The sequence below is a fragment of the Sus scrofa genome, chromosome 6 (assembly GCF_000003025.6).
Source record: "Sus scrofa isolate TJ Tabasco breed Duroc chromosome 6, Sscrofa11.1, whole genome shotgun sequence".
In the NCBI taxonomy this organism is placed as follows: Eukaryota; Metazoa; Chordata; class Mammalia; order Artiodactyla; family Suidae; genus Sus; species Sus scrofa.
The window spans coordinates 152,954,344-152,969,264 of record NC_010448.4 but is presented as its reverse complement, the minus strand read 5'-3'; the positions used below and the strand labels follow the sequence as shown (position 1 = coordinate 152,969,264).

At 45.2% G+C, this 14,921-nt stretch overlaps 1 protein-coding gene across 24 annotated transcripts in view; it reads left to right on the top strand.

Annotated features, from left to right (window-relative positions):
- The window catches only part of FGGY (FGGY carbohydrate kinase domain containing), a 458,257-nt gene that overhangs the window by 243,915 nt on the left and 199,421 nt on the right, over window positions 1-14,921 (top strand). For all 24 annotated transcript variants that reach the window (XR_002345479.1, XM_021097811.1, XM_021097810.1 and 21 more), the window contains one exon: window positions 8,372-8,475. Coding sequence is in view for 23 of the 24 variants with exons in the window: in XM_021097811.1 (XP_020953470.1) it covers window positions 8,372-8,475 (104 nt within the window). In the remaining variant the exon portion in view is untranslated. The remainder of the gene's footprint in view (window positions 1-8,371; window positions 8,476-14,921) is intronic.

The following is a 14,921-nucleotide window of genomic DNA, read 5'->3' as shown; positions in this document are numbered from 1 at the left end:
TTGGATTTCAACCTGACCCTTTACCATGTCTAATGCCTGCAAGTGAAAAATTGTCTTTCCTGAGCTCATAGATAAGAACTTCCAAGTAATCTAGAGGCTGTGTGGAGGTTAGGAAGAAAGGAATTTCTTAAATCAGGTTTTTGCTTTGTCTTTACTATGGATTTTGTTAGTGTTCTGAGTCTCAGATTTCCATGCTATTACATATGAGTCTGCCTTCAAGAGTTGATCTTTCTGGGCAGAAGAGAGGAACAGAGAAGTGAGACCCAGTTATCTGAGGGCCTATTCTTTGGTCTCTGGGTCTCCCAATTTTGGCATCTGACTGGTGCAAGTCATGGCCAGGTGTATGGCATTTGCCATCACCGAGTTGAATTGCAGAATGAATGGTGTGACATGTTATAGTGGTTTTTAGGGATATAAACAGCTTTTGGTTTTTTATTAACAATGTTTAAAATGTTAGCCTGGATCATTCCTGCTACTTGGTACTTCATTTTCTTTATTCCCCCGACCCCCCCCCCCATTATTCTGTCATCAGTTGTATACTCAAGGGCAGAAAACAAATGTTACAGTCAATCTAAGCAAGCCCAAATACCTCTGGCAAAGCAGACATCATGCTAAGAGGGAATGCCTGTACCATCATGCCAAGCCCTGCTATTAACAACAAAGACTGAGAGTGGTCAGTAGTAACAACAGTGGCAAAACTGTGTTGAGTAAACCACGTTCCAGGTACTGTTCTCCTTGCCTCATCTTCGCAAGAGCCCTAAGAACTCCATTCTCTCATCGTTCCAATTTCCTAGACCAAGGAACTGAGGCACAGGAAGGTTAAATGGCTGTTAAGTGGCTGGACCAACCTGCAGACTTGAAGTCAGGCAATCTAATTCTAGAGCCTTCATTCTTGACCATTATGCCCTAAATAGTGCAAAATCTGTTTGCATCTCATTTACACAAAAACCTTCCCTATTACCTTTCGGGCTCTGTGAAGGGGGTGGAATGTGGGGGATAGGAATGGTGGCAGTGTCAAGGTCTATTTGATTTCTTTGTAGCTTTAGGATTTATATTGGTTGAATTCTGAATGGCATTTCTTTCAAAGCCATGGGGAAGCTTCATCAAACACTGGGATGAAAGAAATCTCTTCAGCTGTTTCACTCCCCTTCATTGGTTAGGCTTGGGATGAACCCTCTGGGCTTGCTCCAGTGGCATTAAAACAAATAAATCCTGAAAGAGATCTGAGTTCACCTCTGCTGTCTGTGAATGCTTAGAATTCTTGAAAGTAGTTGGAAAGAAAGGAGCTCGTTTCTGCAGGCTCCATGAGAATTAGAGTTGGGTAGGTCTGTGTGCAGCACCTTCCTCCTTGACTCTTAACTCTGGGGGACCTTGGACAAGCTTCTTGAACAACTTTTGGTCTCATTTTCTGACTTAGTAAAACAGTGCAATAACAAGTACTTCTCAAGATCATTATAAGAATCTAATACAGTAATATTTGCAAAGTATGAGGCACCAAGCAATATCCCAATAAACAGAAGGATTGTAGGATATTTGTTCTTTACCAGTGATTTTGACAGTTCTAAACAGAATGTATGGGAATAATTTTACTGTTACCCATGAGATGTTCCTCATGACTGTCCAGTACCTTTCACCATGAATCATAATTAAGACATAGAGCATTTGTTCATGATTAAATCTGCTGACTTTATCTGGAAGATGTCTCGTATTTTCCTAGTACCTGCCCTGTGCCACACTCATTCATTCATTTGTTAAACAATAACAGTAAAAATTAGTGCCACTGTGGTGTCAAGCTTAGCCTGGGCTTCAGCCTGCTCATAGTCTCATAGAAGGAGACATCTATGCAAATAAACATATTACAGATACAGTGATAGAATCTGTACAGTGTCAGTGGTTAAGGTATAAGCAAAGGGACTTGGTCAGTTCTCCTTGACTGGGATTCCCCATGGAGGAGTGGAAGGGGGAAGACATGGTCAGGAAAGGCTTCTTCTGGTAAAAAAGCTGAGTCTCCAAAATGTAGTCCATGTACCCCAGGTAGCTTGCTGGGGGATGGCGTGTACTGTGGGAAGAATATTCTAAGAAGGAACAGCATGAGGGAATGTTCAGCGGCATGACCAAGCAAGGCTCATTCAGGAATAAGTAGGATGTCTCTACACTTGTGCTGAGCACGTCTGTAGGTCCTGTATTTAACAGTCCCATGTAGTGAGTACAGTGTGTTCTCCATACATCTTACTTAATCCCCACAGCAATTTTGTAAGGCCAGAATCTTCAGATGTGGAAATTGAGGTTCTCGAGATCAAGGCATTTGCCTAAGACCTGTCAGTAGGATTCAAGCCTAAGTCTGAGGACAACAATACTAGCAACAGTAGGGAGTTCCCACCGTGGCTCAGTGGTAAGGAACCCAACTAGGATCCATGAGGATGCGGGTTCAATCCCTGGCCTCCCTCAGAGGATTGAGGATCTGGTGTTTCCGTGAGCTGTGGTGTAGGTTGCAGATGTACCTCGGATCTTGTGTTGCTGTGGCTGTGGCATAGGCTGGCAGCTGCAGCTCCGATTCAACCCCTAGGAGCTAGGAACTTCCTTACACCACAGATGCAGCCCTAAAAAGTAAATTAAAAAAAATTTAAAAAACAACAGTGATGAAAACAGCAAGCATCCATGTAGTACTAGGCAGGCTCTAACCAGCACTGTCCAATACAGCATCCACTAGCCACATGCACCAATTAAAATTAAAATTAAAATGGAAAATTTGGTTCCTCATTTGCACTAGCCACATTTCAAGGGCCCAGTTGCCACATGTGTCTGGTGACAGCTGTGTATGGAAATGCAGATATAGAATATTTCCATCATCTCAGAATATTCTCTGGACAGCACCAGTCCAAGCACTTTGCATATATTAGCACATGTAATCCTTGTGACAGTCTCATGAGGAGGGTACTGTCATTCACATTGTGCAGATGTGGACACTGAGGCCTGAAGGAGAGAAGCAACTTAATCAATGTCCTGTGATGAATGAGTGTAGGTTTTTAAGCACAACACTATAATGCCAAAGCCATATATTATATTCTACATAAAGTGAATGAATATCAGTCAAAAGAAGAGAATTCAGTACCTTTCTATGTAAGACTGGTGCTTGGTCCTCTGCAGAGAAAATGCCTTTGATATGAGTCTTACCCTTCCAGGAGCTTACATTTATTGGGACGGGCTTTGCAAACATGAGGCTGGTGGTCTCCAGAGAGCCTCCTCCCCAGAGACCCTATGAATCTCTAGCCCAGCTCAATCAAACAGCTCATTTGATGGACTTTATCTGTCAGTTCATTCCTCCAAATGGCTGATTCAAGAGTATCAAGTTGATACAGTCTTAGGTGATGTTCAAAACCCTTTTTTTTCCTTCAGAAAGGTATCTGGGTTATTATTTTACAAGTATCTTTATCAAGATGCCAACACTTCAATAGCAGACATTTTAATTTTTCAAACATAGGGAAAAAGACTAGCAAACAATAAATCCTAGTTTGAGCCCTGCTTCTCCCGCTAAGTAGCTAAATAAACTCAAGTTACTTTACCTCTCTGAAATTCAGTTTTTTTCAACTGTGATCCCCCCAAATAAAATAACATGTGGGATTTTTTTTTAAAAGCTAAATGAAGGGTACAGTGTTGAAGGCTGCTTTGTAAGCTGTAAAGTACTTTATATGGCTATAAAGTATGAGATAATTATAGCACAAATGCTAGAGCTTGGGATGTTTTTCTTCTATATAACCTTTTAGAGTTTTCAAAGCAGTTGTGGCTTGATAAATTACAGGATAACCCGTGCTTAATCATAACATTCACAAAGCCTCTTTTTTTGGTTTTACATAAATATAGTAGATATTCAATAAATGTTTGGATGGAAAGATGGATAGTTGGTGGATTGGGCAGAGGGAAGGAGACAGCATGTAAAGGAAAATAAGAGAGTTGTTCTTGAAGTTTTAATTTTTCCTTTTTGATTTTATGTGTTGAGAACATATTTCTTGACACGAATTGTCTTATAGATGTGGAAGTGGAAGGGTCCTTAAAAAGAGGCCCTGAATTGATTCATGGACTCCATAAGCTTGTTCTTCTGCTGTCTGTTTTCCATTCAACAACAACAACAAAAGAAAAATGGATTAAGCAACTACCATCAGCTGAGCATTGTGCAAGGGTCAGGGAAAACACAGTTGACTATCTCACAGTTTTTTTTGGTGCCTGTTTCTTCAGCTGCTCATTTAGCCCTTTAAACTTTCTGAGGAATGCTGAATTAACTGACACTTGCACAGTCATGTGAAGGGCCCGCAGCGCTGAGGGTTGCGCTTGTCAAAACCCCGTCGAAGGAATTGTTTCCTGATGTACCTTCTATGGATTGTGAAATGTGTTTGTCCAGAAAGGAGAAAGCTCCTCCTCCCCTTCTTTGCCTTCCCTGCTTCGGGCCTCTTTTCTCAGGATCGGCCCCTCGCAGCCAAAGGAGAAGGGAGATAGGTCAGCGCCAGGATTCTCGGGGCCTCTCAGGGGCACCCGCCCTGCCCTGCACTTGGACCAGATGGACATCAGGCAGCATATGAGGACCTCCCTGGAGGGGAAGTTTTCTAAGTCTCAGGACTTGAGAATATAGAATCCTAGGAAGGATTTTTCCCCACCCTCCTGTTTCCAGGCAAGGAGACACTTGGTATCTTTAAAAAAAAAAAAAAAAAAAAAGCTGTGTATATTGTGTACTGAACATGGCTGAGAAAGAAGCTCCATTTGCAATCCATTGCTCTCCTTGCAGATGAGGGAGCGGGTCAGATTTTCCGGTGGTTTGTGGCATCTTCTAACTCTAAATCCATGGCTATTACTAAATGTTCCCTGGTGAACTACATTTCAAAATAAAACAAGATTTCCTTTATATAAGACAATTGTAACATCACAAAGCGAGGGATTCTTCAAAGAACACGGGCTTTAGGATCAGACAGAATAAGGTCAAGGTGCCAGATCCTAGGACTGCTCTTTGTGACCTTGAGCAAGTTACCTGAACACTCTGGTCCTTCGCTTCTTCTGTAAGTGGTGAAGGGAGGAAATAATATTTATGTTTCCTAGATGTTGCAGTGATTAAATCAGGTAACATGTAAAGACTTTAATGCAGTACCCAGCCTATCATAGCTGTCTGTTGTATTTGCTAAAAAGGTAGGAAGAATACAGCTGTCTCTTGAGAAAGAGTTCAGATGAACTGAGAATATTGAGAGTGAGAGTGATGGAGGTCACGGGGACATAGCAACCAGCCATCAAACTTTTAAACATATCCTCAATAACAGAGCCAGTGTGATATTGTTATTCCCTTCATTTTATAGCAGGCCTTTCTGTCTCCAAACTCCATTCTTTTTTCATTATAACTCACTCATTCTCGGATTCTAAACCTAGTGATATCTGCAATGAATCTGCTAACCAGAGGAGAAAGAAAGAAAGCATTCCACAGATTTATTTTTTTCCCATGTCTAACCCCTTTCAGAATTGAATTGCCCTGCAAGATAAACTTTGCCTGGGCTTTATATACAGGAGACCAGGAAAGGCAGGCCATCATCAGGAATTCTTGAACTTACTGATAACACTCTGGACCAGCAATAGGAAATTCCTTTTCTGTCCAGGATCTCAGGATCGATATCTTTAAGGCCCAGATTTGAAGATATCCAGATAAGTAAATATTGACCACCTGGTTTGGGGGGGTTTATCTTGGAAGAAAACCTAAGACCCAGTTTGGAATCAGATTACCTGGATGTGAGCACCAGCCCTGCTTCTTGTGTGCTGTGTCCCCTTGGTTCTGTTACTTCTTATGTCTAGGCTTTAGTTTCCTCATCTGTAAAATGAGGATGAGAATAACACCAATCACAGTCAATGGTTGCAAGAATACAATCAGGCGCATGCAGGTAAAAAGCACGCAGGAAGAGCTCAATTAAAATTATCTTGTATCTGGGGCTTCTTCCTGTCTGAAAGCCTCTGTGCCGTGGATGGGGTACTTCATCACTGATCCACCCAGAAATTCATAAACCACTCCAAGTGTGCGAAAAAAAAGGGCCGTTAATACTCAAAAATTTTGACCCAGATTATGAAGGAACTAAGAAGGGTTGTATTTCCTGCAAAGCAAGCCAAAGATCAGCTAAATGGAAGCTGTTGCCACCCCTAGCTGGAGGGACAGGAGGAGGTGGTGGACACCAGCAGAGTGGAGCATCGGTGGCCCTGTCAGCAGAGCTGAAGCCATGGAGGAGAAGCAGCCGTCCGCCTCGGGGAAGCAGGGGAGGGGAGACTCCCGCACCTTCAGCCCTCGGATCTCCAGGCAGGGCCGACCTTGGCTGTCCTGGAACTTGGGGATCACAGGCCAAGGGCACAGCCCCACGATGGTGAGCAGAACAGGGGACTTGGTGAAAGCCGACAGGTCCAGGACTTTTACAGGCCTAGTCCCAGATCTCCATCACTTGGTTGCTGGGACCTAACTACTGTGAGAACAGAAAAAGTCCTGTGGTAACACAAACGTACTGTGATAACCAACACAACAAGTTTAAAAGAGGTGTACTTCTTCCTCTGCTGGGCATGCACAGGTTACTGAGGTTCACAGGTGCCCAAGCAGGTAGAATTTTGGAAAAAGCATGAGAAAAACCTAGAAAGTTGTTGGAAGACTAGAGGCTTATTAATGATCCCCCCAGCTCCTGCTTTCTGGCAAGGACTGCTTGCTGAGCAGCCAGTACCTTCAGTAACAGGGGATCTGTGGCCTAAAGAGGCACCCTGACCCCACCTTTCACCCAGCTGACTCCTGCCTGAATCCCTACAGGGGAGCCCAGCCACCCCACAGGCCCTTCCTCCCACACTGATCCCTGCATTATAATGCTCCATTTAGGCTTCTCCCTCCCTCTCTCCCACAAGACCCTGAACACGCAGGACAAGGATTGTCATCTCTATCCTCTCGTCCCCATGCATCTACACTTTCCCTTGTCACTGTGGTTGGTGCTGGGTGGGGGCTAAGTATGTGGACCATGCAGCACCAGCTCCCTGCAGCTTTTATCATAGCAGGAGAGGCAGGTGGGCTATGGTAAGTCTGTAAGTTACCAGTGTCTTCTTGTGTGCTAGGAAAGTCCAAGCGTGTGTGAAGACATTGGACAGAGAGCCACGTCTTTCCTGGAGGCACAGGGAAGCTTTCAGAGACAGTTGAGTTAGGAATGAGTTGGAGTTAACCTGGCAGAGAGGTTGGGGAATGGCATTTCAGGCAGAGGGAAGAGCACATGCAGAGGTCTTGAGGTGGGATGGAGCACTGAGTATTGGAGATGGCAGGCAGGGCGCTGTTACACAGAGCCCCCTGGGCCCGAGGGAGCTATTCTCTCCCGCATTCCGACCTCTGCTCTCTGCCCCCAGCACTTTCCACCTCCTGCTGTGACCTCGTTGGAAAGGTTTGCGTGGTTGTGGCTCCCACATCCTACCCAATGTATCATGAAGGTGCTTGCTGGGTATTTGAATAAATGACGGGCAACTCCAGGCTCTAAACACTCTCTCTGACTCTCCCCTCACAGTTGTAACTTCACTTGCCCACAAGTATCAAAGAACACGCCCCGTGTATCATTTTATGGGTAGAAGGTGCTTATGGGTATTTGGATAAATGATGGGTGACTCCGGGCTCTAAACAGTCTGACTCTGCCCTCACACTTGTAACTTCACTTGCCCAGCAAGTATCAAGGAACACACTCCGTGCAAAGCCGCCTGAGCTTATACCATTTATGGGAAACTCTCTGCTACCTGGCGTTCTTTCAACAGACACTGACTGTCAGTCACTCTGTCCTTTATTCCAAGTTCTGGGATGAGCAGTACTGAGGATGGTGACCCAGAGATCTGATCATCAGAGGATTCTGTCGCCTTCAGTGAGATGGAAATGTGATGTGTCAAACCAGAGTCCCCTCCGCCCTGCCCCTTCCCAGCAGTGTGACCTTGGACGGGTCACTCAGCCCATAGATGAGCCTTCATTCCTCTGCTGATGTGTGCCATTCATCATTTCAGCTTGATAGGCTTCCTATAAAATGAGACCGTACATATAAACATCAGCAGAGTGTCTGGGATTTTGTGAGCAAAAAAATCACTGATAGCGGGTGCCTTTATTATTCTAATGACAGTGACTTATTATTCCAGTGTTGGATGCCATACACTGACGCTGAAAGCCAAAAACAGGTTTCCTGGTTGCCCAGGCTGACCAGTGAGCCCTTTTGGTTTCTGTTTGAGACTGGTCTGCACGTCTGTTTGAGACGTGGTCTCAACGTCCTTTGGTATAAAAAAGAGAGTATCATTATGTTTGTTTTAGCTTTCTTTCCTTCTCCTTTTTCTAAGAGAGTTTTGTTTTGCTTTCTCACAGGAGTGATTGGAGCAGATGTGAGGGGGCACGGCCTCGCTTGTGAGGGACAGCCAGTGACGTCACGGCTGGCTGTCATCTGTGGAACATCTTCTTGTCACATGGGGGTGAGTCTGCCGGGTGAGGGCGGGGCTGCCACACTCGGGAGGATGGCCAGCCTGGGAGGAGGGAACCGCTGGCCCCTTTGCCCCTCAGCTCCTCCCTTCCTGCCCCCCCACCACACACACACCGTGGTTTATCTAGCTGGAAGCCCAGCCTTCCCACTAATAGCCTTGCTTATTAGATTTGCCAGACCCTTTTCCAGGGGCCAAATTCTTAAAAAGTGTGAAAAGGGTAGAGTCTGCCTTTAACATCACCCTGGCCAGAGAACCCATGGCTTGAGGGGTGAAATCGGATCCAGAGATGGCAACGCCTCGCTCCCAGACAATCTGTCCCCAATGGGTAGCTGCGTCTTCTTTGCAAAGGGGTGTCTGTTTTCCTTGGCCACTGAGCTCTCTCTCAATCAATATAAATCCATCTCCCTGGGAGCGCCCTGGTGATGTATAGAATTAGGCTGCATATCACGACTTTGAAAGAACACTGATAAGCAATTTTCACTTTGCTAATTTTTCTCCATGAATTAGTAGAAAGGCTTTCTCCAAGATTGCAGCTAAAATTTAGTGCCTGCCCTAAAATTTATATCTTCTTTAAATGCATGAGTCTGAAAGCATTCCATTTCGATAAGTACCCATTTCTACCATATTTTTATTTAAAAGTCATTACTCTGTTAAACTGAGATGGACGACTCCTTGAATTTTTCCCAGATAAGTAAAATAGGGGCGAGAGTGGTGGAGGAGGAGGAGGGCAAATGGGGGAGTGAGCGGCGGGGGCATGAGTAAGGATTAGAGTGGGGTCTGAGATGCAGTCGAGGGCAGAGGCCCTGTGACAATGGAGGGTACATATGATGCGAAACTGTTTAGCTGCCGTAGGGACCAGTGATCGTCTTGTACCATAAAATATTTTGGTTGCGTAAATATCGATACATTGACTTATTCATGGATCCTCTGCCCTTGTGTCTGGGACTGTGGCAAATCCTGGGGACACTAGGATAACATAGGGCCTCCCATTGGTGAGATGGAATTATAATAGGTATGACAGTAAAAGGCTCCACAGTATAGATGCAGATTGAGCCTGTGATACTGAGCATCTGGTAGGTACCAGGCATGGCATCGGGGGTTTTCATTTTGCAGGGGTGGTGGGGCTGTGTTTCCAGACTGGTTTCCAATCCCACATCCTCCATGAGCTAAGGATGGGCCCTTGGGCTGGGCACTTCACACCTCCGGGCCCCAGATCCTTCCTGTGCGAGATGTGGGAAGTATAATACATATCTCATAGTATCATGAAGGTGATTTGAGGCAATATAATGTGCTTCATATGAAGTGAGCCCTTTTCAAGGCTTAGTCTCTGTCATCAGCCCTCATATTATTGGGCAGAAAGGACACAGTGATTACCTGCCTGGGAGGGTCCAAGGCCACTACCTGAGAGGACTTGGTGCCAGACTTTCTCGCAGCCCTTCAAAAAAAAAAAAAAAAAAGCTTTCCTGGAGCTCCCGTTGTGGCACAACAGGGTCAGCAGCATTTTTGGGAACACTGGGACACAGGTTTGATCCCCAGCCCAGACCAGTGAGTTAGGGCTCCGGCATTACTGCAGCTGCGGCTTAGGTCATGACTCTGGCTCCAGTCTGATCCCTGGCCTGGGAGCTCCACATGCCGTGGGATAGCCAAAAATGACCAACAAAAAAAAGCGCTTTCCTTCTATTTGTTTCTCTGGACAAAGTTTTAAATGGAACTTCAAGTTTAAGAGTCCTGGCCTCTTTCTTCCGTCGGCAGCCCTATCATGAGGCTTAGCTGTCACTGAAGGGAGAGATCTGCAGGGCCCAAGGCCGCCTTGAGCAGGAGGTGCCGCCAGGGCAGTCAGTCCTCAGCTCCCTCCATGTGAGTCTTCACTCGTTAGCCCGCCTTCACCGAACACTGTTTCAAACCTCTTTAAATCATCTCCCATTTTCACGGGGACACATCGAATCTGGTTTCTCCTAGAAAGGCAAAATTTCAGGCGTTTTTACCCCACTCAGCTCAGACTTAGGAGCAAAAGCAAATCCAAATGAATGTGAATCTGTGACATCCCCACTTCTCAGTTTCCTGGCCTCTTGAGGAAAATGACGCTGGCTTGTGGTACAGCATCCATTTTTATAAATTAAGCCACCGGGGCAGAGAAAGGTCCAGTCATATTCCCAAGGTCACACAGCTATAAAACTTGAGCTGAGAACTCAGATCTAACTCCGTCTGAGTCCCGCGTGTACCCCCCTTGATGCCTTCCTATGTTGCGTGCGATGACAAGCGCCCATAGAGGAATAGAGAGCATGGTCTCTGGCATCAGACAGGGGTAGCTTGGCCACGCGCTCATGCACTATGGCCCTGTGACCCAAGGTGAACTACATACATTCTCAGGTGCTCATGCATCACGTTGAGGCTGAGGATGCCAGTCCTAGACGGTTGCTGGATAACATGAATTATGTACATACATCCCTAGTCCCTAGGAGATGCTCAGAAATGGTGGGAATTCTTATTGCACTTTCCTAGTAACATAAAAGCCCCACTTGAAGTAACTGGTTGAGCTTTAACGAGTTTGATGGGCAGCTGCAGTTGGTTGCAGTGAATGAGGGCCATAAAATGCCAGTTTATTATGGTCGTGTTGTGCTGGAAATAAAGTCCCCACCCCCAGCCCGCTTTGTACTTGGGAGTGGGAAGGGACCTTCTGGGCCAAGGGGATTAATCATCAGCTTTAATGTTATGTGGTGAGGGCGAGACTGTGGTCATGCCGGCATCGGAAAATACCTTTGATCTGACTCAGGTGCTGGGCGTCCAGTGAGCCAGCAACAATAACACCTTTGTCAGGTCTAGGAGAGGTGCAGGTCTAAGGAAACACTCCCAGGGAAACTCAAGGACCCTCTTTGTTGTGGTTCTGGCAAATAAAACCACCAACTGTCAGGAAAAATTCACCAAACAGAACCCAGGGACGAGGGGGCAGTGGGCTTTTCAAAAAGTGGCTTCCAACATGGTCTGAAGGATTCTCATGCTTTCTGTCTGCTCACTGCTGATGTTTCTAATTCAGTAGGTTGACTGGGTCAAAATTCCCAGGAATATTTTGCGTTTGATCCAGGTTGCCTCTTTCTAGAACAGCCGGAGTGAATGAATGAACAATGTCCAAGTGCCAAGTATTGGTATTTAGAAGTTCTCTTTCTCCAGGTCCCTGTTAACTTCCAGGAATCTGGAGAAAAAGCCTGAGGTTGAACGTAAGCCTTACTAATCAGGCCTTTGATATTTTAGAAGATACAAGTGTGGGCTGCACATTTATCTTCCTTGCAGATGATTTAATTAACAAGGGAAAAAAATACTGTTCTTTTTTTAACTCCATGAAAGCAGAGCTGCTTGTTCAGAGTTAATTACTATCAAGTCACCAAAACCCAAGATCATACACAGCAGGGGTTAGCCAGAGGTTGAAAAGTCATGGGGTCAAACAGAGCTGATCCCTGCCTTTGCTCCAGCACCCCGTTTCTCCAGCTGTCAAGTCAGGTTGTAACTTGGCAACTTATCTTCAGTTAGCATGACAGATGGGGAGGGAACCCTGGGGAAGGGGTGGGGAAGGATGGAAGAGGTAAGATTTGGGCAGAACAATAGTTGGTGAGAGTGGGAATTACGTCTGCATCTTAAATGGCTCAGAACTGAAGTTTTCATCCAAGTCCTGGATGAAGGTAGGACTGGTGGTTTGCTCTCACTTACTGAGTGTGGAATTTCAAAGACATGGTCTCATTCTCTGGCTTCACCACTGGCGGTGTGAGTTTAGGTAAGATACTTCATCTTTGAGTGCCTCGGTGTCTTCGTCTGTTAAATGTGGGCCCATAAAGTGGTTTTGAGGATTAAATGAGGTCACCTTTGTGAACAGCTTGGCACTGTACCTAGCACCAAGTACCAAATCGGGTGTTATTGTTAAAAATGATTCATTAAAGCTAGAATGATCCCTGTGACAATGGATTCAAATTAAAGATGCCAGAATAATGAAATCACGTTTAGCTTAATGTAGATTACCGATGGCCACATGTAGCCATATTTATAGACATGTGTAGGTATATAGGCTAGTAAACACACCTGTATTTCCTAGCTGTGGCAGCAGAGGGGCCTGGAAACAAGGACACCCTAGCAGCTAATTGCTGCAAGCACTCCTGGATCTTGGTTTCTAACACCATTCTCCATTAAGGAATCAGGACTTCTTGGGGAAATGGTTGACTCTAGGACTGGGGCAGGAAATAGACATGATGAGCCTAGGTGTATTTTAGTCGCACCAGAAAGAAAGGAAGCACAAAAAGAGAGAAAGAGAAAAAGAGAGAGGAGGGGAGTGAGGGAGGAAGGAAGGAAGGAAAAGAAAGAAACCTACAACCGATGAGATTATTAGGAGCCAACCAAGAGCCACCAGTGGCCAAAACTTTAACAATTTGAGCAGAATAATAAAGTGTATTGGATTATAATGCAAAATATGAATACTGTGAGTCCATACTGATATAAATAAATGAGCGGAAGAGACAAATCTCTCGTACAGGAGAATTCTAAATAATTTATGTAGATATCCCCCTGCAAGGCGGTGGAAAACAACTCCCTATTCCTAAAGTGTGCTTCAATGAGGATAGTATAAAAGGGGGGCGGTAATTAAACAGTGGAGAAATCTGGCACAGTAACCTCAGCCAGGTGTTCAAGGTCAGCACCAACGGTGTTAGGTCAAGTTGAGAAAATGTGCTGTTGACATGATGCAATGAGAATGGGGCTTTCTCTCTGTTGTCTCTCTCCCCTCAACCTATAACCGCTACTGTCTAATTAATCTTAAAAAAAAAAAAATCAGACAAATTCTATTTGAGGGACATTCTACAAAATACCTGACCAGGACTCACTAAAACTGTCAAGGTCATCAGGAAACAAGGAATGTCTGAGAAATTATCACAGCCTAGAGGAGCCTAAAGAGATGTGACTGCTGATTATAATGTAGCCTCCTGGGTGGGATCCTGGAACAGAAGAAAGACCTTAGGTGAAAACTAAGAAAATCTGAACCAAGTAAGGTCTTTAGTTAATGATAATACATCAATATCGTTCTTTAATTATGCCCTTGAACTTAATGTAAGATATCAATGACAGAAGAAACTCAGTATAGGGTATGTGGAACTTTGTACTCTCTTCCCAACTCTTCTGTCATCTAAAACTGTTCTAAAAATAAAAGGCCATTTAAAAAATTATTCATTAAATCATTCACTCATTATCAAAACATGTTCTTGTATTTGCCTGGCTAAGTGCTCAGAGGATAAAGATAAATAAGATAAAGCATCATTGAGAAAGACAGCAAGGAGATGACTGCAGTTCAGAATAGTAGATCTGATGGTAGATTTAGGACCAGAATACAGAGAAGGGACCACTCAAGTCTTCAGCAGACAGAGAGGCTTTCCTGTAGGATGTGAGATTTTTCAGGAGTGTGTTACCCACCTCACCCCGCCCATATGCATGCACACTAGGATGCTCTTCTTTCCAGCCCAGTTTCAGGCACTAGGCCCCAGCCTCACCCTTCTCCTCTGTGCCTTTGTCTTCTGTGGACACAGCACCCACAGCTGACTTTCTCTGTGCCTGGGTAGGATGTGGGTATTGCAGTCCCATTGGAAGAGCACCACAGGAAGGGAGAATGTCAGGGGGCAGGTTTCTCTCTCTTGGTCTCTTTAGCAGATGACATTGGCAGAGGTCATTGAGAGAGGTGGAGAGGGAAGGAGTCCATATGGCACGGATGGGAGCATGGTTACGCCTCCCAGTGAAAGATCTGGGCTACTGTGCATGATTCACCAGGACCTACTGTGGTCAGCCTCTAGGACCAGGCTTCTAAGGAGTCAGTCTCTCTGTACCAAGCCTCACCCTGGGCCCCACAACCACATATGTTGAAAACAGACCGTATGCTAAGGCATTTATTTGGCGAGGGGAAGTTTGACGTGGCTCCGTAAGCAGTAAGACAGCCTGTGCACTCAGGAAGCTCAGGGCAGTGTTTTTCTGGGTATTTGAGGCAGGACAGTTCAACACTGTGCTGGACGGAAGATGTTTAGCATCCCTGGTCCAACCTCGGTTATTATGGAGAGATAGGCAGTGGCATTAGCTGCTACCATCTATTGAGCACCTACAGTGTACCAGGCACTGTGCTAGACTCTTTATATCATGGAATCAGCTTAACAATCCTGTGAGGCTGGCACCATTACTCTTCCCACTTGACAAGTGAGGAAACACAGCCAAAGAGCAATTGAGTGGCTCACACAGTGTGCAGGAAGGGGATGCTTGTCTGAGTTCTCTAGGGACTGACCCAGACAGCTTGCTGTTCCCTTTCAGTTAAATAGCTTCTCTCAAAGGCTCAGAGGATATAGGAGCAGATTCGACTAAAATATGGGCACACATTGGGGATTCGATTAAATATGGGCACATGTTGGGGCAGACATCTCCAC